Below are 22,653 nucleotides of genomic sequence, written 5' to 3'. Positions count from 1 at the left end.
GTTTTTTACGAGGTGCCAGTTCTGATTTATCACCTTCTTTAACTGGTTGGCATTGGGGCAGAACGTGGTAACACACACTTGGCGTTGAAGTTTGGGCTTGATGCGTCTCTCCAATAAGGTCTCCCTCGGAGTCCACCTAGCTCTTTTCATACAGTTAGAGACCAGTTTTCTGGGGTAACCACGGTCACATAACTTGGTCATTAGGTTGCTTGCATGGTGTTTGTAATCCTCATTACGGGCACAGTTTCTTCGGACGCGAAGGAACTGCCCTAGAGGAAGATTCTCCCGTAGACTCCTTGGGTGATTGCTCGAAAACAGGAGAGCTTTATTCCTATCTGTGGGCTTCACAAAGAGCGATGTGGATAATTTTCCTTCATTGGGAAAGACCTCAACGTCCAAAAAAGCTATTTTTTCTCTGGATGAAGATATACTGAATTTTATATCCCTTGTGCGTGCGTTCAGCCAGTTGTAAAAGCTATCAAGCTCTGTCTCAGTGCCCTTCCATACCATAAAAACATCGTCAATGAAGCGTAGCCACGCTCCAATGAGATCCTTAAAGGGGTTGTTATTATAGATGAAGGTGTCCTCGTAGAGGGCCATAAAAAGAATAGCCAATTCGGGGGCAAAGGGGCATCCCATGGCTACACCCTTTATTTGGTAGTAGAATTCGTTCCCAAAACAAAAATAGTTCTTTTTTAAGGCAAAGGATGCCAGATCTGTCAAAAATTTGGTCGGGACCTGTACTGGTTGTGTTCTTAGCTCCAAGAAATGTGTCAGGACTGCTATAGCTTCATCCTGGGGTATCTGGGTGTAAAGGGCATTGACATCCAGGGTGACCAGTATGTCCCTGTCCTTGCAAAATTCTACGGGCTCAAGTTTATTGATGAAATCCGTAGTATCTTGAAGATACGACTTTACTAGGCACATGAAATCTTTCAAAAACACATCTACATATTTAGCGATAGGCTCTAATAGAGAATCGCAGCCTGCTACAATAGGTCTTCCCGGAGGTTTATTGGCATCCTTATGTATCTTGGGCAAGATATAAAATAAGGGTGTCATAGCGCCAACCTTGTTTCTAAGTTCCCCTTCCCCGCGCTCCAGCGCCAGATAGCAGCGTTCCTTTCAGGTCTTTGCCCTTGCGCAATAGAGCAGCGTCTCTCCCGGACTTCGCTATATAAACGGCACTTCCTCCGGACCCGCTATCCACTGCGCATGCGCGAAGGATCAGCGCTCCGGAGACGCCGATTTCAACGAGGAGACTCACACCCTCAGGTCTGTCTATCCATTCCCCCGCCAGGAGAAGCAGCTTTCCTTCTGAACAAAACCCCCTTTGCCCCAGCACCTGGGTTCACACCACCTCTTCACTCTTTTACAGGATTCTATCAGAAAACTTGCCAGCATCCGTCCTAACTGAAGCAGGACGCAGTGCTGTTTTGAGCACCCAGCTCCAGCGACCAAGGTATGAGTGCAATAGGTACCAAGACAGGTACACCAAAAAGAACCCCCCAGGCGGCGTATAATTACTCACCCCCCTTTTACCTCCCCCAGGTACTTCTCACCCCGTCGGGCTCCCACTTTGGACACCCCCCCTTTCTTGACTAAACCCACCCGGCCCGTTGAAACTAACAAGGTAAGAACCAGCCCTTCTGAGAGCATTTTTTAAAGCCACTTGCTCAGCGTTTAGGCTAACCTGTGCCCTTCACCCCCCAGTGTAACTCCGCCACGCTCCTGTGAGCGCAACTTCCTGCACCCCAGTGTTCTACACCAGTGAAGTGGCCTTGCAGACCAGTAGGGTAAGCTGAGTGAGGAAATGGGTCCAACTGCTTAATATTCCCTGATAATGGTCTTGACTTAGAAGACATTTTATTTTTCTTTTTAGATACCTTCCCTGGCCCTGATGAGAGTCCCTTCATCGTATAGGACTCGAAACGCGTAGGCCCCTTGCTGAGTGCTGCTCTCTCTAAACTGACAATTCAAACAACTGTGATTTCTGATACCCTGAACATGTGTATATACAATGTGTGACATCATTTAAGTTGTTTATGATTAATCTTCAATTTTTGTATATATGTATAGTTATATGGTTTATCACAGATGAATACTGTATGAGCAGCCTCTGTTGCTTTTTCTTTGTCTTTCCTTTTCCAAATGTTGTGTTGTTAATCTCTTGTCGTTAATTTTCCTTTGTGATTATTTTGCAATTCTGTGTACATATGGATGCCTGATTTTTGTATGCTTGTGATATGGATGACTAGGTGAATGGGTGCTTTATAAATATTGGTGTAGTGTTGTATAAAATGTATTAAATTGTCCAAAAAATTTCCTTTTTGAAAATAATTGAATAAATCGCTATTAACTAGCAACAGCGTAGGTTGGAATCTGTCTTTCTAACTTATGAACAAAACCCTCTGGTTGAATCAACATCTCAGTTCTGGCATATCTTCTGGTTGATTATGTTTAAAGGCTCAGCCTAACTGATGTAGAGCAGACTCTCCGTTGTTTTTTGCATTTCAAAATAAGACAGACAGCGCCACCATGTGGCAGACATCACTCAAATTACTTTCATATTTCACTATACTGATTCAACACTAACCCTTTATGGGCTCCGGAGTAGCGTGCCACTCGCCAAAAAAGCGCTTTGACGCCTCCTCAGGGGTAATAAACGTTATATAAATGCAATTACAGGACAAAACAGTACAGCATACTCTTCGGTGCTTACAATTAAGTGCCGGGTCCAAGCACCGTAAACCATCGGTTCAACTTAAGCACTGATGCAGGTTGAGGTAGAGTGTATGAGCCCACTCAGGTACGATGCAGCCCTGCTGGGCAGCTCTTGACATTAATGATTTCCACTCTGCCCACAGGAAGCTGAGTGCGGAGCGCTGCATCATGTCTCCACGAACTCTCTTCCTGTCTCTGCTCATCATCTTCTCTGTCCTGGAGGGGTCATACGGTAAGTGATGGTGAAGCGAGTGCTTTGTGGGGAGTATGAGGGTGCTTGAGGGTAAGGGGAACAGAGGGCATGTACATTCCTGTTGGAACCTGACCTATAGGCCTAGAGATGTGCCAGCGAGCCAGGAACAATGTACTACAAGGTGACTAGAGACTTCTTGTCATCACAAGCATGTTGTTCCAGGCCTGGATTTCCTTTTGCTTTTGAAAATCTTTGTTTCAGGCCTGTTCTTCAGGGGCGGATTGGCAAGGCGGGCATTCGGGAATGGGCCGAAGGGCCGGTGCCTCAGTGCCCTCTGTGGGCCATTTTTTTTCTCCCCTGTCCCAGTCCACAGAGAGTGGACTAGGAAAGGGGAGAAAAAAAAACGGCCCACAGAGTGCACGGAGACCGAGACTGAGAAAATGAAAGCAGCCTCGCTGTGCGGCCAGACAGCGATTGTCAGCTGTGGGCTCTCCTTCACCCCTACCCTGCCAAGCAATCAAGCTGAGGCTGGGCTGGGGAGGGGGGATTGTTTGCAATAATCGGCCTCCCTGGGGGCCAGGTGTTTCTCAGGCCTTTGAGCCATTTGCACCTCGGCCCCCTGGCGCCCATGCAGCCCAGAAACGGTGTTAGTCTTAACACCTCGCCCACAGCCCTTCACATTCAGGGCATAGTGGGCGAGGAAGAATGGGTCTTGCTGTGGGGGCCTGGTGATGTTTGGAATTTTTTTGTTTTATTTATTTATTTATGCAATTTTATATAGCGCGGACTTTACCCGAAGGTGTCAGAGCGCTTCACACTAGGAACAGCAATAATACATGAGGAGAAAATTATAAGTGGACAAATTACAAAAGCAAACGTTAAGTTACATGAATCAAAAGTGACAATAGTGAGCAACCAAAATACAAGAGGAGCAAACGATACATTACAGGAGGAAAAAGAGATATGTGTGCAGGTTACAAAAGCGTACAAAATACAAGTAGAGGTATAATACTGCAATTAATGGCAGACACTCCAGCACAAGAACAAACGTTACGTAGGCAATGGTGGCACTTGTGCAAGTATCTAAAGCAAACAAAAGTGAGAGGTAGCAAACAGTGTGTTACAAGAGAAAAGTGACTTGTGCAAGTTACAAAAGGGTACCATACACAGGTACAAGGGTAATACTACAGTAAATGGTAAACACTCAAACTGCCAGAACACACTGGGAAGGCACTTCCCATGCACCAGCTTCACCTCAGCCTCCCCCCTGGCTACCTGGCTACCTGGCTACCTTGGATGACCCAGAAAGCTGTGTTTTGTCCTCCCCTGCCAGGACATTTTCCCAAGGCCTGGAGGGTTGATTAATTTATAATTGCAGGGGCCTTACCTCTGTTCATGTGCTCCTGAGCTGAAGGTCTGGGGAGGGCTGAGTAGGTTAGTAATAGCAGGGGCTTTGCTGCTTTTCAGGTGCTCCTGTGCTGGAGGGCTGGAATAATTTTGTGACAAAAAGGGGCCTTGCTATTTTTTTTAGTTGCTCAGCATGTAGGTCATTGGCACCTTTGCCCTGTGCAAGAACAGTATCCTCCCACTTTCATTCCTTGTCTGTGCAAATAGTGTTTCATGAAAGGGCACGCCCCTTGAATGTGGGCCACGCCCCTTAAATATGGGCCACGCCACTTGAATGTGGGCCACTTTTTTCGTCAGTGCCCGGGCCGAATTGTGATCCCAATCCGACTCTGCCGTTCTTCCAATTGATTCTGTTAGAATGAACACCAAACAATAAAAATTCTAAACCCAATTAGAAAAATATAGTATAAGTTATTAAGCAAAATGACACCAAAACAACAAAAATCCAATAAGAGAACCGGAGGTATGAAGTTTAAATTTGTTCAGTAAAAATAGTACCAAAAATCCCGAAGCGCCAATGATGCTTTGCGGAACTGTTAGAATGGGAGTTAGGCGTGGTTTCAGGCCAGGTCTATCACGATAGCCCCTACACGTAATGGGGTCGGTGAGTGGAGAGATTTTTTTCACGCACACCTTTGTGCTCTCCCGTTGAGATGCATACATATAGAAAAACAAATGTGCCTGTATTATTCAAGCCCTAATAGAGACTCAATCACCCTGCCATATGAAAATTCCCTATATTGTGGGTGGACATCGGGACCCTTCACTCTGACTGTTACAACCCTGTGCAGGCCACCCCGGGACCCCTGGCTCTGACTGCCAGAGCTCTTTGCAGGCCACCCGGGACCCCTGGCTCTGACTGCCAGAGCTCTGTGCAGGCCACCCCGGGACCTCTGGCTCTGACTGTCAGAGCTCTGTGCAGGCCACCCGGGACCCCTGGCTCTGACTGACAGAGCTCTTTGCAGGCCACCCCAGGTACCCCTGGCTCTGACTGACAGAGCTCTTTGCAGGCCACCTCAGGACCCCTGGCTCTGACTGTCAGAGCTCTTTGCAGGCCACCCCGGTACCCCTGGCTCTGACTGACAGAGCTCTTTGCAGGCCACCCCGGGACCCCTGGCTCTGACTGACAGAGCTCTTTGCAGGCCACCTCAGGACCCCTGGCTCTGACTGTCAGAGCTCTTTGCAGGCCACCCCAGGTACCCCTGGCTCTGACTGTCAGAGCTCTTTGCAGATCACCTCAGGACCCCTGGCTCTGACTGTCAGAGCTCTTTGCAGGCCGCCCCGGGACCCCTGGCTCTGACTGTCAGAGCTCTTTGCAGGCCACCTCAGGACCCCTGGCTCTGGCTGTCAGAGCTCTTTGCAGGCCGCCCCAGGACCCCTGGCTCTGAATGTCAGAGCTCGTTGCAGGCCACCCCGGGACCCCAGGCTCTGACTGTCAAAGCTCTTTGCAGGCCACCTCAGGACCCCTGGCTCTGACTGTCAAAGCTCTTTGCAGGCCACCTCAGGACCCCTGGCTCTGAATGTCAGAGCTCTTTGCAGGCCACCCCGGGACCCCTGGCTCTGACTGTCAGAGCTCTTTGCAGGCCACCCCAGGACCCCTGGCTCTGACTGATAGAGCTCTTTGCAGGCCACCCCGGGACCCTGGCTCTGACTTCCAGAGCTCTTTACAGGCCACCTCAGGACCCTGGCTCTGACTGTCAGAGCTCTTTGCAGGCCACCCCAGGACCCCTGGCTCTGACTGTCAGAGCTCTTTGCAGGCCGCCCGGGACCCCTGGCTCTGAGTGCCAGAGCTCTTTGCAGGCCACCCCAGGACCCTTGGCTCTGACTGTCAGAGCTCTTTGCAGGCCACCCCGGGACCCCTGGCTCTGACTGTCAGAGCTCTTTGCAGGCCACCCCAGGACCCCTGGCTCTGACTGTCAGAGCTCTTTGCAGGCCACCCCAGGACCCTGGCTCTGACTGTCAGAGCTCTTTGAAGGCCACCCCGGGACCCCTGGCTCTGACTGCGAGAGCTCTTTGCAGGCCACCCCAGGACCCCTGGCTCTGGCTGTCAGAGCTCTTTGCAGGCCACCCCGGGACCCTGGCACTGACTGTCAGAGCTCTTTGCAGGCCACCCGGGACCCCTGGCTCTGACTGCCAGAGCTCTTTGCAGGCCACCCCAGGACCCCTGGCTCTGACTGAAGGAGCTCTTTGCAGGTCACCTCAGGACCCCTGGCTCTGACTGTCAGAGCTCTTTGCAGGTCACCTCAGGACCCCTGGCTCTGACTGTCAGAGCTCTTTGCAGGCCACCCCAGGACCCCTGGCTCTGACTGTCAGAGCTCTTTGCAGGCCACCCCGGGACCCCTGGCTCTGACTGTCAGAGCGCTTTGCAGGCCACCTCAGGACCCCTGGCTCTGACTGTCAGAGCTCTTTGCAGGCCGCCCGGGATTCCTGGCTCTGGCTGTCAGAGCTCTTTGCAGGCCACCCCGGGACCCCTGGCTCTGACTGTCAGAGCTCTTTGCAGGCCACCTCAGGACCCCTAGCTCTGACTGTCAGAGCTCTTTGCAGGCTGCCCCCGGGACCCCTGGCTCTGGCTGTCAGAGCTCTTTGCAGGCCACCTCAGGACCCTGGCTCTGACTGCCAGAGTTCTTTGCAGGCCACCTCAGGACCCCTGGCTCTGACTGCCAGAACTCTGTGCAGGCCACCCCGGGACCCCTGGCTCTGACTGTCAGAGCTCTTTGCAGGCCACCCCAAGACCCTGGTTCTGACTGTCAGAGCTCTGTGCAGGCCACCCCAGGACCCTGGCTCTGACTGTCAGAGCTCTTTGCAGGCCACCCCAAGACCCTGGCTCTGACTGTCAGAGCTCTGTGCAGGCCACCCCAGGACCCTGGCTCTGACTGTCAGAGCTCTTTGCAGGCCACCCCGGGACCCCTGGCTCTGACTGTCAGAGCTCTCTACAGGCCACCTCAGGACCCCTGGCTCTGACTGTCAGAGCTCTCTACAGGCCACCCCAGGACCCCTGGCTCTGACTGTCAGAGCTCTCTACAGGCCACCCCGGGACCCCTGGCTCTGACTGAAGGAGCTCTTTGCAGGCCACCTTAGGACCCCTGGCTCTGACTGTCAGAGCTCTTTGCAGGCCACCCCGGGACCCCTGGCTCTGACTGTCAGAGCTCTTTGCAGGCCACCCCAGGACCCCTGGCTCTGACTGTCAGAGCTCTCTACAGGCCACCTCAGGACCCCTGGCTCTGACTGTCAGAGCTCTTTGCAGGTCACCTCAGGACTCCTGGCTCTGACTGTCAAAGCTCTTTGCAGGCCACCCTAGGACCCCTGGCTCTGACTGTCAGAGCTCTCTACAGGCCACCTCAGGACCCCTGGCTCTGACTGTCAGAGCTCTTTGCAGGCCAGCCCGGGACCCCTGGCTCTGACTGTCAGAGCTCTTTGCAGGCCAGCCCGGGACCCCTGGCTCTGACTGTCAGAGCTCTTTACAGGCCACCCCAGGACCCCTGGCTCTGACTGTCAGAGCTCTTTGCAGGCCACCCCGGGACCCCTGGCTCTGACTGTCAGAGCTCTTTGCAGGCCACACCGGGACCCCTGGCTCTGACTGTCAGAGCTCTTTGCAGGTCACCTCAGGACCCCTGGCTCTGACTGCCAGAGCAGGCCAGCCCGGGACCCCTGGCTCTGACTGCCAGAGCTCTTTGCAGGCCACCTCAGGACCCCTGGCTCTGACTGTCAGAGCTCTTTGCAGGCCACCCCGGGACCCCTGGCTCTGAATGTCAGAGCTCCTTGCAGGCCACCAAAGGACCCCTGGCTCTGACTGCCAGAGCTCTTTGCAGGTCACCCCAGGACCCCTGGCTCTGACTGTCAGAGCTCTTTGCAGGCCACCCCGGGACCCCTGGCTCTGACCGTCAGAGCTCTTTGCAGGCCACCCCAGGACCCTGGCTCTGACTGTCAGAGCTCTTTGCAGGCCACCCCGGGACCCCTGGCTCTGACTGTCAGAGCTCTTTGCAGGCCAGCCCGGGACCCCTGGCTCTGACTGAAGGAGAACTTTGCAGGCCAACCCAGGACCCCTGGCTCTGACTGCCAGAGCTCTTTGCAGGCCACCCCAGGACCCCTGGCTCTGACTTCCAGAGCTCTTTGCAGGTCACCCAGGGACCCCTGGCTCTGACTGTCAGAGCTCTTTGCAGGCCACCCCAGGACCCCTGGCTCTGAATGTCAGTGCTCTTTGCAGGCCACCCCGGGACCCCTGGCTCTGACTGTCAGAGCTCTTTGCAGGCCAGCCCGGGACCCCTGGCTCTGACTGTCAGAGCTCTTTGCAGGCCACCTCAGGACCCCTGGCTCTGGCTGTCAGAGCTCGTTGCAGGCCACCCCAGTTCCCTGGCTCTGACTGTCAGAGCTCTTTGCAGGCCACCCCGGGACCCTGGCTCTGACTGTCAGAGCTCTTTGCAGGCCACCCCGGGACCCCTGGCTCTGACTGCCAGAGCTCTTTGCAGGCCACACCAGGACCCCTGGCTCTGACTGTCAGAGCTCTTTGCAGGCCACCTCAGGACCCTGGCTCCGACTGTCAGAGCTCTTTACAGGCCACCCCGGGACCATGGCTCTGACTGCCAGAGCTCTTTGCAGGCCACACCAGGACCCCTGGCTCTGACTGTCAGAGCTCTTTGCAGGCCACCCCAGGACCCCTGGCTCTGACTGTCAGAGCTCTTTGCAGGCCACCCCAGGACCCCTGGCTCTGGCTGTCAGAGCTCTTTGCAGGCCACCCAAGGACCCCCGGCTCTGACTGTCAGAGCTCTTTGCAGGCCACCCCGGGACCCTGGCTCTGACTGTCAGAGCTCTTTGCAGGTCACCCCGGGACCCTGGCTCTGACTGTCAGAGCTCTTTGCAGGCCACCCCAGGACCCCTGGCTCTGACTGTCAGAGCTCTCTACAGGCCACCTCAGGACCCATGGCTCTGACTGTCAGAGCTCTCTACAGGCCACCCCAGGACCCCTGGCTCTGACTGTCAGAGCTCTTTGCAGGTCACCTCGGGACCCCTGGCTCTGACTGTCAGAGCTCTTTGCAGGCCACCCCAGGACCCCTGGCTCTGACTGTCAGAGCTCTTTGCAGGTCACCTCGGGACCCCTGGCTCTGACTGTCAGAGCTCTTTGCAGGTCACCTCTGGACCCCTGGCTCTGACTGTCAGAGCTCTTTGCAGGCCACCTCAGGACCCCTGGCTCTGACTGTCAGAGCTCTTTGCAGGCCACCCCGGGACCCCTGGCTCTGACTGTCAAAGCTCTTTGCAGGCCACCCCGGGACCCTGGCTCTGACTGTCAGAGCTCTTTGCAGGCCACCCAAGGACCCCCGGCTCTGACTGTCAGAGCTCTTTGCAGGCCACCTCAGGACCCCTGGCTCTGACTGCCAGAGCTCTTTGCAGGCCACCCCAGGACCCCTGGCTCTGAATGTCAGAGCTCTGTGCAGGCCACCCCAGGACCCTGGCACTGACTGCCAGAGCTCTTTGCAGGCCACCCCAGGACCCCTGGCTCTGACTGCCAGAGCTCTTTGCAGGCCACCCCAGAACCCCTGACTCTGAATGTCAGAGCTCTTTGCAGGCCACCCCAGGACCCCTGGCTCTGACTGTCAGAGCTCTTTGCAGGCCACCCCAGGACTCCTGTCTCTGACTGTCAGAGCTCTTTGCAGGTCACCCCGGGACCCCTGGCTCTGAATGTCAGAGCTCTTTGCAGGCCACCTCAGGACCCCTGGCTCTGACTGTCAGAGCTCTGTGCAGGCCACCCCGGGACCCCTGGCTCTGACTGTCAGAGCTCTTTGCAGGCCACCTCAGGACCCCTGGCTCTGACTGTCAGAGCTCTTTGCAGGCCACCCCAGGACCCCTGGCTCTGACTGTCAGAGCTCTTTGCAGGCCACCCCAGGACCCCTGGCTCTGACTGCTAGAGCTCTTTGCAGGCCACCCCAGGACCCCGGCTCTGACTGTCAGAGCTCTTTGCAGGCCGCCCCGGGACCTCTGGCTCTGACTGTCAGAGCTCTCTACAGGCCACCCCAGGACCCCTGGCTCTGACTGAAGGAGCTCTTTGCAGGCCACCTTAGGACCCCTGGCTCTGACTGTCAGAGCTCTTTGCAGGCCACCCCAGGACCCCGGCTCTGACTGTCAGAGCTCTTTGCAGGCCGCCCCGGGACCTCTGGCTCTGACTGTCAGAGCTCTTTGCAGGCCGCCCCGGGACCTCTGGCTCTGACTGTCAGAGCTCTCTACAGGCCGCCCCGGGACCTCTGGCTCTGACTGTCAGAGCTCTCTACAGGCCACCTTAGGACCCCTGGCTCTGACTGTCAGAGCTCTTTGCAGGCCACCCCGGGACCCCTGGCTCTGACTGTCAGAGCTCTTTGCAGGCCACCCCAGGACCCCTGGCTCTGACTGTCAGAGCTCTCTACCGGCCACCTCAGGACCCCTGGCTCTGACTGTCAGAGCTCTTTGCAGGCCACCCCAGGACCCCTGGCTCTGACTGTCAGAGGTCTTTGCAGGCCACCTTAGGACCCCTGGCTCTGAATGTCAGAGCTCTTTGCAGGCCACCCCGGGACCCCTGGCTCTGACTGTCAGAGCTCTTTGCAGGCCATCTCAGGACCCCTGGCTCTGACTGTCAGAGCTCTCTACAGGCCACCTCAGGACCCCTGGCTCTGACTGTCAGAGCTCTTTGCAGGCCACCCCGGGACCCTGGCTCTGACTGCCAGAGCTCTTTGCAGGCCGCCCTGGGACCTCTGGCTCTGGCTGTCAGAGCTCTTTGCAGGCCACCTTAGGACCCCTGGCTCTGAATGTCAGAGCTCTTTGCAGGCCACCTTAGGACCCCTGGCTCTGAATGTCAGAGCTCTTTGCAGGCCACCCCCGGGACCCCTGGCTCTGGCTGTCAGAGCTCTTTGCAGGCCACCACAGGACCCTGGCTCTGACTGTCAGAGCTCTTTGCAGGCCACCCCAGGACCCCTGGCTCTGACTGTCAGAGCTCTTTGCAGGCCACCCCAGGACCCCTGGCTCTGACTGCCAGAGCTCTTTGCAGGCCACCCCAGGACCCCTGGCTCTGACTGTCAGAGCTCTTTGCAGGCCACCCCAGGACCCCTGGCTCTGACTGTCAGAGCGCTTTGCAGGCCACCCCGGGACCCCTGGCTCTGACTGTCAGAGCTCTGTGCAGGCCACCCCAGGGCCCCTGGCTCTGACTGCCAGAGCTCTTTGCAGGCCACCCCAGGACCCCTGGCTCTGACTGTCAGAGCTCTTTGCAGGCCACCCCAGGACCCTGGCTCTGACTGTCAGAGCTCTTTGCAGGCCACCCCGGGACCCCTGACTCCGACTGCCAGAGTTCTTTGCAGTCAACCCCGGGACCCCTGGCTCTGACTGCCAGAGCTCTTTGCAGGCCACCCAAGGACCCTGGCTCTGGCTGCCAGAGCTCTTTGCAGTCCACCCCGGGGCCCCTGGCTCTGACTGCCAGAGCAGGCCACCCCAGGACCCCTGGCTCTGACTGCCAGAGCTCTTTGCAGGCGACCCCAGGACCCTGGCTCTGACTGTCAGAGCTCTTTGCAGGCCACCCCGGGACCCCTGGCTCTGACTGCCAGAGCTCTTTGCAGGCCACCTCAGGACCCCTGGCTCTGACTGTCAGAGCTCTTTGCAGGCCACCCCGGGACCCCTGGCTCTGACTGCCAGAGCTCTTTGCAGGCCACCCCAGGACCCCTGGCTCTGACTGTCAGGGCTCTTTGCAGGCCACCTCAGGACCCCTGGCTCTGACTGTCAGAGCTCTTTGCAGGCCACCCCGGGACCTCTGGCTCTGGCTGTCAGAGCTCTTTGCAGGCCACCCCAGGACCCTAGCTCTGACTCTCAGAGCTCTGTGCAGGCCACCCCAGGACCCCTGGCTCTGACTGTCAGAGCTCTTTGCAGGCCACTTCAGGACCCCCGGCTCTGACTGTCAGAGCTCTTTGCAGGCCACCTCAGGACCCCTGGCTCTGACTGTCAGAGCTCTTTGCAGGCCACCCTGGGACCTCTGGCTCTGGCTGTCAGAGCTCTTTGCAGGCCACCCCAGGACCCTAGCTCTGACTCTCAGAGCTCTGTGCAGGCCACCCCAGGACCCCTGGCTCTGACTGTCAGAGCTCTTTGCAGGCCACTTCAGGACCCCCGGCTCTGACTGTCAGAGCTCTTTGCAGGCCACCCCAGCACCCCTGGCTCTGACTGCCAGAGCTCTTTGCAGGCCACTTCAGGACCCCCGGCTCTGACTGTCAGAGCTCTTTGCAGGCCACCTCAGGACCCCTGGCTCTAACTGTCAGAGCTATTTGCAGGTCACCTCAGGACCCCTGGCTCAGACTGTCAGAGCTCTTTGCAGGTCACCCCGGGACCCCTGGCTCTGACTGTCAGAGCTCTTTGCAGGCCACCCCGTGACCCCTGGCTCTGACTGAAGGAGCTCTTTGCAGGCCACCCCAGGACCCCTGGCTCTGACTGTCAGAGCTCTGTGCAGGCTACCCCAGGACCCCTGGCTCTGACTATCAGAGCTCTTTGTAGGCCACCCCAGGACCCTGGCTCTCACTGTCAGAGCTCTTTGCAGGCCACCCCAGGACCCTTGGCTCTGACTGTCAGAGCTCTTTGCAGGCCACCCCAGGACCCTGGCTCTGACTGTCAGAGCTCTTTGCAGGCCACCCCGGGACCCCTGGCTCTGACTTCCAGAGCTCTTTGCAGGCCACCTTAGGACCCCTGGCTCTGAATGTCAGAGCTCTTTGCAGGCCACCCCGGGACCCCTGGCTCTGACTGTCAGAGCTCTTTGCAGGCCAGCCCGGGACCCCTGGCTCTGACTGAAGGAGAACTTTGCAGGCCACCCCAGGACCCCTGGCTCTGACTGCCAGAGCTCTTTGCAGGCCACCCCAGGACCCCTGGCTCTGACTTCCAGAGCTCTTTACAGGTCACCCAGGGACCCCTGGCTCTGAATGTCAGAGCTCTTTGCAGGCCACCTTAGGACCCCTGGCTCTGAATGTCAGAGCTCTTTGCAGGCCACCCCGAGACCCCTGGCTCTGACCGTCAGAGCTCTTTGCAGGCCAGCCCGGGACCCCTGGCTCTGACTGTCAGAGCTCTTTGCAGGCCGCCCCGGGACCTCTAGCTCTGGCTGTCAGAGCTCTTTGCAGGCCACCCCAGGACCCCTGGCTCTGACTTCCAGAGCTCTTCGCAGGTCACCCAGGGACCCCTGGCTCTGACTGTCAGAGCTCTTTGCAGGCCACCTTAGGACCCCTGGCTCTGACTGTCAGAGCTCTTTGAAGGCCACCCCAGGACCCCTGGCTCTGACTGTCAGAGCTCTGTGCAGGCCACACCAGGACCCTGGCTCTGACTGTCAGAGCTCTTTGCAGGCCACCCCGGGACCCCTGGCTCTGACTGTCAGAGCTCTGTGCAGGCCACCCCAGGACCCCTGGCTCTGACTGTCAGAGCTCTTTGCAGGCCACCCCGGGACCCCTGGCTCTGACTGTCAGAGCTCTTTGCAGGCCACCCCAGGACCCCTGGCTCTGACTGTCAGAGCTCTTTGCAGGCCACTTCAGGACCCCTGGCTCTGACTGTCAGAGCTCTTTGCAGGTCACCTCAGGACCCCTGGCTCTGACTGTAAGAGCTCTTTGCAGGCCACACCGGGACCCCTGGCTCTGACTGTCAGAGCTCTTTGCAGGCCACCCCAGGACCCCTGGCTCTGACTGTCAAAGCTCTTTGCAGGCCACCCCGGGGCCCTGGCTCGGACTGTCAGAGCTCTTTGCAGGCCACCCAAGGACCCCCGGCTCTGACTGTCAGAGCTCTTTGCAGGCCACCTCAGGACCTCTGGCTCTGACTGCCAGAGCTCTTTGCAGGCCACCCCAGGACCCCTGGCTCTGAATGTCAGAGCTCTGTGCAGGCCACCCCAGGACCCTGGCACTGACTGCCAGAGCTCTTTGCAGGCCACCCCAGGACCCCTGGCTCTGACTGCCAGAGCTCTTTGCAGGCCACCCCAGGACCCCTGGCTCTGAATGTCAGAGCTCTTTGCAGGCCACCCAAGGACCCCCGGCTCTGACTGTCAGAGCTCTTTGCAGGCCACCTCAGGACCCCTGGCTCTGAATCCCAGAGCTCTTTGCAGGCCACCCCAGGACCCCTGGCTCTGAATGTCAGAGCTCTGTGCAGGCCACCCGAGGACCCTGGCACTGACTGCCAGAGCTCTTTGCAGGCCACCCCAGGACCCCTGGCTCTGACTGCCAGAGCTCTTTGCAGGCCACCCCAGGACCCCTGGCTCTGAATGTCAGAGCTCTTTGCAGGCCACCCCAGGACTCCTGGCTCTGACTGTCAGAGCTCTTTGCAGGTCACCCCGGGACCCCTGGCTCTGAATGTCAGAGCTCTTTGCAGGCGACCTCAGGACCCCTGGCTCTGACTGTCAGAGCTCTGTGCAGGCCACCCCGGGACCCCTGGCTCTGACTGTCAGAGCTCTTTGCAGGCCACCTCAGGACCCCTGGCTCTGACTGTCAGAGCTCTTTGCAGGCCACCCCAGGACCCCTGGCTCTGACTGTCAGAGCTCTTTGCATGCCACCCCAGGACCCCTGGCTCTGACTGTCAGAGCTCTTTGCAGGCCACCCCAGGACCCCTGGCTCTGACTGCCAGAGCTCTGTGCAGGCCACCCCAGGACCTCTGGCTCTGACTGAAGGAGCTCTTTGCAGGCCACCCCAGGACCCCTGGCTCTGACTGTCAGAGCTCTTTGCAGGCCACCCCGGGACCCCTGGCTCTGACTGCCAGAGCTCTTTGCAGGCCACCCCGGGACCCCTTGCTCTGACTGCCAGAGCTCTTTGCAGGCCACCCCAGGACCCCTGGCTCTGACTGTCAGAGCTCTTTACAGGCCACCCCGGGACCCTGGCTCTGACTGTCAGAGCTATTTGCAGGTCACCCCGGGACCCTGGCTCTGACTGTCAGAGCTCTTTGCAGGCCACCCCGGGACCCCTGGCTCTGACTGTCAGAGCTCTTTGCAGGCCACCCCAGGACCCCTGGCTCTGACTGTCAGAGCTCTCTACAGGCCACCTCAGGACCCATGGCTCTGACTGTCAGAGCTCTCTACAGGCCACCCCAGGACCCCTCGCTCTGACTGTCAGAGCTCTTTGCAGGTCACCTCAGGACCCCTGGCTCTGACTGTCAGAGCTCTTTGCAGGCCACCTCAGGACCACTGGCTCTGACTGTCAGAGCTCTTTGCAGGCCACCCCGGGACCCCTGGCTCTGACTGTCAAAGCTCTTTGCAGGCCACCCCGGGACCCTGGCTCTGACTGTCAGAGCTCTTTGCAGGCCACCCAAGGACCCCCGGCTCTGACTGTCAGAGCTCTTTGCAGGCCACCCCAGGACCCCTGGCTCTGACTGTCAGAGCTCTTTGCATGCCACCCCAGGACCCCTGGCTCTGAATGTCAGAGCTCTGTGCAGGCCACCCCAGGACCCCTGGCTCTGACTGCCAGAGCTCTTTGCAGGCCACCCCGGGACCCTGGCTCTGACTGTCAGAGCTCTTTGCAGGCCACCCCAGGACCCCTGGCTCTGAATGTCAGAGCTCTTTGCAGGCCACCCCAGGACCCCTGGCTCTGAATGTCAGAGCTCTTTGCAGGCCACCCCAGGACCCCTGGCTCTGAATGTCAGAGCTCTTTGCAGGCCACCCCAGGACTCCTGGCTCTGACTGTCAGAGCTCTTTGCAGGTCACCCCGGGACCCCTGGCTCTGAATGTCAGAGCTCTTTGCAGGCGACCTCAGGACCCCTGGCTCTGACTGTCAGAGCTCTGTGCAGGCCACTTCAGGACCCCCGGCTCTGACTGTCAGAGCTCTTTGCAGGCCACCCCAGGACCCCTGGCTCTGAATGTCAGAGCTCTTTGCAGGCCACCCCGGGACCCCTGGCTCTGACTGTCAGAGCTCTTTGCAGGCCACCCCAGGACCCCTGGCTCTGAATGTCAGAGCTCTTTGCAGGCCACCCCGGGACCCCTGGCTCTGACTGTCAGAGCTCTTTGCAGGCCACCCCAGGACCCCTGGCTCTGAATGTCAGAGCTCTTTGCAGGCCACCCCGGGACCCCTGGCTCTGACTGTCAGAGCTCTTTGCAGGCCACCCCGGGACCCCTGGCTCTGACTGCCAGAGCTCTTTGCAGGCCACCCCGGGACCCCTGGCTCTGACTGTCAGAGCTCTTTGCAGGCCACCCCGGGACCCCTGGCTCTGACTGTCAGAGCTCTTTGCAGGCCACCCCGGGACCCCTGGCTCTGACTGCCAGAGCTCTTTGCAGGCCACCTCAGGACCCCTGGCTCTGACTGTCAGAGCTCTTTGCAGGCCACCCCGGGACCCCTGGCTCTGACTGCCAGAGCTCTTTGCAGGCCACAGCGGGACCCCTGGCTCTGACTGTCAGAGCTCTTTGCAGGCCACCAAAGGACCCCTGGCTCTGACTGCCAGAGCTCTTTGCAGGCCACCCCGGGACCCCTGGCTCTGACTGTCAGAGCTCTTTGCAGGCCACCAAAGGACCCCTGGCTCTGACTGTCAGAGCTCTGTGCAGGCCACCCCAGGACCCCTGGCTCTGACTGTCAGAGCTCTTTGCAGGCCACCCCGGGACCCCTTATTTTATTTATTTATTTATAGTCTTGTATCGCGCGTGAATCAGCCCCGGAGGGGTATCTCCGCGCGTGGCTTCTGAGTGAGTTAGGCAAAACTATAAGTCGGAAAAGGCAGAGGGGAGGCTAAGTTAGTCCTGTGTAAATAAGTAAGTTTTCAATTTCTTCCTAAAGTTAAGAAGGTGAAGAATTTGTCTTAGCTGGGGGGGGAGGGAGTTCCACAGCATTGGACCTTTAAGGGAGGGGGCACGGCCACCCTGTCTTGCTCTGTTTACTTTAGGTACATATAGCAACATAGTGTTGCTGGAGCGTAGGGTGCATCCAGGAGAGTAAGGAAGAAAGAGATCCTTCAGATATTTGGGACCAGAGCCGTAGATACATTTATGCATGATGCAGCAAAATTTAAAATGAATCCGCTGTTGCACCGGGAGCCAGTGAAGGTGGGAGAGGAGGGGGCGGGAGGGGGTGCGGGGGGGAGCATTCAGGATAAGTCTTGCCGCGGTGTTCTGTACCACCTGCAGTCTGCGAAGTTGTTCCTGGTTGGCGGATATGAGTAGACTATTACAATAGTCCACCCGTCCAAGGACTAGTGCCTGAACCAGCGTCTTCCTATGGGTGTTTGGTAGGAAAGGGAAGATACGCCGTAGAAGACCAATTGTGCGAAAACACGTTCCCGCAACCTGACTGACGTGATCTTTCATGATCAGAGTTTGGTCCAGGCGTACCCCCAGGTTCTTGATGGTTTGCTTGGGCGCTGGGACAGGTCCGAGCTCAGGTGGCCACCATTCCGGGGACCAGAGCAGGGTGGCCCCTCCAAACAACATGACCTCAGTTTTGGTCACGTTGCATTGGAGGAAGTTCTGGGCCATCCAACCTGCCACCGCTCTCATACCGTCTTGGAAAGATTGCATGACTGCGGGTGTAATGGTTTGAAAGGGGAAAAGCAGCTGAGTATCGTCAGCGTAAGAGATTGGTGAAAACCCGTGAGATCTAATGATCTCTGCCAGGGGGGCCACATATACGTTGAATAACGTGGGGCTTAGACATGAGCCCTGTGGCACCCCCTTGGTGAGCTTCCTGCAGACAGATTTGTAGGAGCCTAATTTGACACCTTGTTGTCTGTCTTCGAGGAAGCTTTCCAGCCACGCAAGGGCGGTCCCTTCTACTCCAGCTCCCTTCAGACGGCCGAGAAGAACTTCATGCGACACCGTGTCGAAGGCAGCGGACAGATCCAATAGCACCAAAATCACTGAGCTCCCTCTGTCAAGTAACATTCTGATGTTATCTGTCACTGACAGAAGGGCTGATTCGGTGCTATGGTTGGGCCTAAAACCAGATTGTGAGTGGTCTAGGCCACCCGCTGCCTCGATGTAGTTGGACAGGTGTGCGTTGACATGTTTCTCGGCCATCTTGCTGTAGTAAGGTAGGAGGGAGATAGGACGGAGGTTAGAAAGCTCCGTCCAAGGAAGGGCCGCATTCTTGCGGATTGGGTTCACCACTGCTCTTTTCCATTCAGTTGGTACTTTTCCCTCTTTAAGAGACTGGTTGATAATATCCTAAATGTAGGGGGCTAACAGGGTACGAAGGGGGGTTAAGATTTTAGCAGGAATAAGGTCATCCGGAGATCCAGATTTGACTTGAGTCATTATTGTGTCAAGCTCTTCAGTGTTTTTAGGAGGGAATGTAGTTAAGGTAAGGTTTTTATTCTCATTGAGGGAGGAGGCATTTTGGGAATCGCTATTAGGTTGGGATCCTAGGATTTTTCCATAGATGGATTCTATTTTATTTTCAAAGTAAGATGACACTTCTTCACATAGACTTTGTGAGAAGTCGTCTGGGCATATACATGCCGTAGGTTTTACAAAAGTATCAAGAATCCTATACAGTTCTCTGGGAGAGTTATCGGCTTCCATGAGCTGTTGAGCGATGTTGTTTTTGCGGGCAGCCTTGATGTGTTTATAATAATTAGCTTGGGCTGCACGATGTGCCTTTTTATTATCCTCAGAGTGTGATTTCCTCCATCTCTTCTCTATCCTTCTACATTCTTGCTTCTCTTTTCTTAGGGCCTCGGTGTACCATTTTTCCCCTGGCTCTGACTGCCAGAGCTCTGTGCAGGCCACCCCAGGACCCCTGGCTCTGACTGTCAGAGCTCTTTGCAGGCCACCCCAGGACCCCTGGCTCTGACTGTCAGAGCTCTTTGCAGGTCACCTCAGGACCCCTGGCTCTGACTGTCAGAGCTCTTTGCAGGCCACACCAGGACCCATGGCTCTGACTGTCAGAGCTCTTTGCAGGCCACCCCAGGACCCCTGGCTCTGACTGTCAGATCTCTTTACAGGACACCCGGGGACCCTGGCTCTGACTGTCAGAGCTCTTTGCAGGCCACCCCAGGGCCCTGGCTCTGACTGTCAGAGCTCTTTGCAGGCCACCCCAGGGCCCTGGCTCTGACTGTCAGAGCTATTTGCAGGTCACCCCGGGACCCTGGCTCTGACTGTCAGAGCTCTTTGCAGGCCACCCCGGGACCCCTGGCTCTGACTGTCAGAGCTCTTTGCAGGCCACCCCAGGACCCCTGGCTCTGACTGTCAGAGCTCTCTACAGGCCACCTCAGGACCCATGGCTCTGACTGTCAGAGCTCTCTACAGGCCACCCCAGGACCCCTGGCTCTGACTGTCAGAGCTCTTTGCAGGTCACCTCAGGACCCCTGGCTCTGACTGTCAGAGCTCTTTGCAGGCCACCTCAGGACCACTGGCTCTGACTGTCAGAGCTCTTTGCAGGCCACCCCGGGACCCCTGGCTCTGACTGTCTAAGCTCTTTGCAGGCCACCCCGGGACCCTGGCTCTGACCGTCAGAGCTCTTTGCAGGCCACCCCAGGACCCTGGCACTGACTGCCAGAGCTCTTTGCAGGCCACCCAAGGACCCCCGGCTCTGACTGTCAGAGCTCTTTGCAGGCCACCCCAGGACCCCTGGCTCTGACTGCCAGAGCTCTTTGCAGGCCACCCCAGGACCCCTGGCTCTGACTGCCAGAGCTCTTTGCAGGCTACCCCGGGACCCTGGCTCTGACTGTCAGAGGTCTTTGCAGGCCACCTTAGGACCCCTGGCTCTGAATGTCAGAGCTCTTTGCAGGCCACCCCGGGACCCTGGCTCTGACTGTCAGAGCTCGTTGCAGGCCACCCCGGGACCCTGGCTCTGACTGTCAGAGGTCTTTGCAGGCCACCTTAGGACCCCTGGCTCTGAATGTCAGAGCTCTTTGCAGGCCACCCCAGGACCCTGGCTCTGACTGTCAGAGCTCTTTGCAGGCCATCCCGGGACCCCTGGCTCTGACTGTCAGAGCTCTTTGCAGGCCACCCCGGGACCCCTGGCTCTGACTGTCAGAGCTCTTTGCAGGCCATCCCGGGACCCCTGGCTCTGACTGCCAGAGCTCTTTGCAGGCTGGCCAATGCAGGCCACCTTGTGCCATGGTGCCAGGGGGTCTCCATTGCAGGCAGGATGGTTTTTGTGCAATAAGGGGCACCTTCATGTGCAAAACATTCTTTGAGGAGGAGGAGAACAAAGTTCTCCTCCTCCAGAGACACCTCCAAAAGTAATTCACGTCCTCTTGTTATTTGGAGGAAGGCTTCCCACTACTGATAATTTCCACGACCATGGAAGTGCCTTCCCAGTGTATCCCTGGGGTTGGAGTGTCTGCCTCTTTGGAGTATTTTCCATGTACCTGTGTTTTGTGCCCTTTTGTAACATGCACACACCTCTTTGCCCTTGTAACACACGATTTGCGACCTTTCACATGTTTTTACCTTTGATACTGGCACAAGTGCCACCTCTGCCTACATAACACTTGTTCTTGTGCCGGAGTGTCTAGCACCTTTTGCAGTATTATACCCCAAATGATACTTTGTCTTCTCTTGTAACTGCACACTTGTCACTTTTTTTCCTCCTGTGCACTTTTTACTACCTCATGTATTTTGTTTGCTCACAATTGTCACCATTACCTTATGTACTGTAACGTATGCGTTTGAAATCTGTTTTGTAATGTTTCTCATTATGTTTCATTTCTGTTCCTTATGTGAAGCGCTCTGACACCTTCGGGTAAAGCCCTCGCTATATAAAAATGCATAAATAAATAAATAAATAAAATAAATAAAAACGAACCCCGAGAGGCATTTCCCCCATTCTGTGCATGCTGCAGAATGCAGCATGCACAGAAAGAGGAAACATCGAGGAGAAATGTAAACATTTTGTCCTTGTTACATCTGCTCTGGGGAGATGTATGTTTCTGGCGCTGCCCTAAGTTTACGCAATGTTGTAAGTCTGGGGCAGAGTCAAAACCCTTGGGTGCTGAGTGTGAAAATCCACCTCAATGGAACACCTCCTTGACACAGTGTAAGGCCACGCAGAGACGCGCGCTGCTCTGTCTTACTACTTACTATCTATGAGGCCCTGAAAGTGGCGCAGAGTAGTGTGCCTCCGGAGCCTCATAAAAAGTGATGCCTCTTGTACAAGAGGGCTCCATGTTCACTCCTTGGAGCGCTATTTACGACCCCCTCGTATAGGCGTTGCTGCTGGTGCACTGAGGTCCACTGGCGCCCACACAGTTCTGCCTCAGACCCACTTTCCGTAGACCCTGTAAGTGCTTAACGACCATCACTTGGAGAGAGGGGGCAAGAGGGTTGGACTAGGACAGAAATAGGCCCAGGAATGAAAATTAAAAGTGGCCACAATTAGCGAATCTAATAGTTACAAAAAGTGCCCAACGTTTGCAAACCTGGGCAGGTGTGAACTTCTAAAGACATGCTGCATAGATGTTTTGCAAGGTGTGGGAGACTGCATGCATTTGTTCTTGCTGCAGGTGCTGTTTGTGTTAATATCAGTGAAACCAGCAGTAAAAGAACAGCCACCAGACAAGTAAACAGGCCAGTCTGACCCTGTTGGACGGTTGTGTCCTTGGTCCGCTGAAACTGGCCAGGAAAGGGAGAGCAGGAGGGCATGTTAGACAGCACTTCCGGGGGAGGGGCCAGTGATCACAGAGACATGGCGGGTGGGGGGCTCCCTGGGCGGGGCCAAGGTTCTGGGACAGCACTTCTCACAATGATGCTGCAGGCGGGCTACACACTTTCTATAAAGGGATCTGTGATAGCACTGATGGTTATAGCACTGATGGTCATGCCAAAGCAAAAGTCAAAACCTGAAGTCTAAAAGTGAAAGGAAAACCAGGGCTTTCAGAACCCACTTTACTTCAGATCCAAATACTGTTTTACATTCTGGCCATCATTGTAGTCTAGATTGGAGTGTTGTTAGGTTATGACAAGAGTCTACACGCCAAGGAGTGTGCAAATTGCGAGTTGTTTTACCAGTAGCGCCTTGAATCAGTATTTAACTCTTACTTGCCGCAGGCACTAGGTTCTGCTTTTCCCCTTTGCACCAAATGCTGTTGAGTGCTTCAACAATAACTTAACTTTTTTCTCCTCTGCAGGATTAGAGAAGAGAAATGTCAACAGTAAAGTCCTGGATGGGAAGGTGTCCAGAAGACACAAGGGTGAGTATTGCCCGGGTGTGGTCCATCGTCTGAGCTCCCTGCAGGGTGCTGCTCTGTCCGCAGACCTCTGTTGAAGAGCGTCCTGGGGAGGGGCCCCATCAACGTAGAAACCCAACCCAAGATGGCGCCGGTACCTCTGGACCTCTGGGAGTTTAGTTCTGTAAGGGGACTTGTAGTGCCTGTGCTTGCTTCTGCCTCAGAAGGTTGATGGCTCATGGTCTCTCGACTCACAGCAACTTTAATGTATCTGAATCCAACAG

At 56.4% G+C, this 22,653-nt stretch overlaps 1 protein-coding gene across 1 annotated transcript in view; it reads left to right on the top strand.

Moving 5' to 3' along the window:
- Window positions 1-22,653, top strand: part of LOC147725867 (uncharacterized) — a 190,736-nt gene that overhangs the window by 56,404 nt on the left and 111,679 nt on the right. Inside the window, exons 2-3 of the mRNA XM_086960012.1 lie at window positions 2,868-2,956; window positions 22,331-22,393. Coding sequence (XP_086816138.1) covers window positions 2,893-2,956; window positions 22,331-22,393 — 127 coding nt within the window. The 5' untranslated portion in view covers window positions 2,868-2,892. The remainder of the gene's footprint in view (window positions 1-2,867; window positions 2,957-22,330; window positions 22,394-22,653) is intronic.

Source organism: Lissotriton vulgaris, chromosome 3_1, assembly GCF_964263255.1.
Source record: "Lissotriton vulgaris chromosome 3_1, aLisVul1.2, whole genome shotgun sequence".
Lineage (NCBI taxonomy): Eukaryota > Metazoa > Chordata > Amphibia > Caudata > Salamandridae > Lissotriton > Lissotriton vulgaris.
This window is presented reverse-complemented; position numbering and strand designations above follow the sequence as displayed.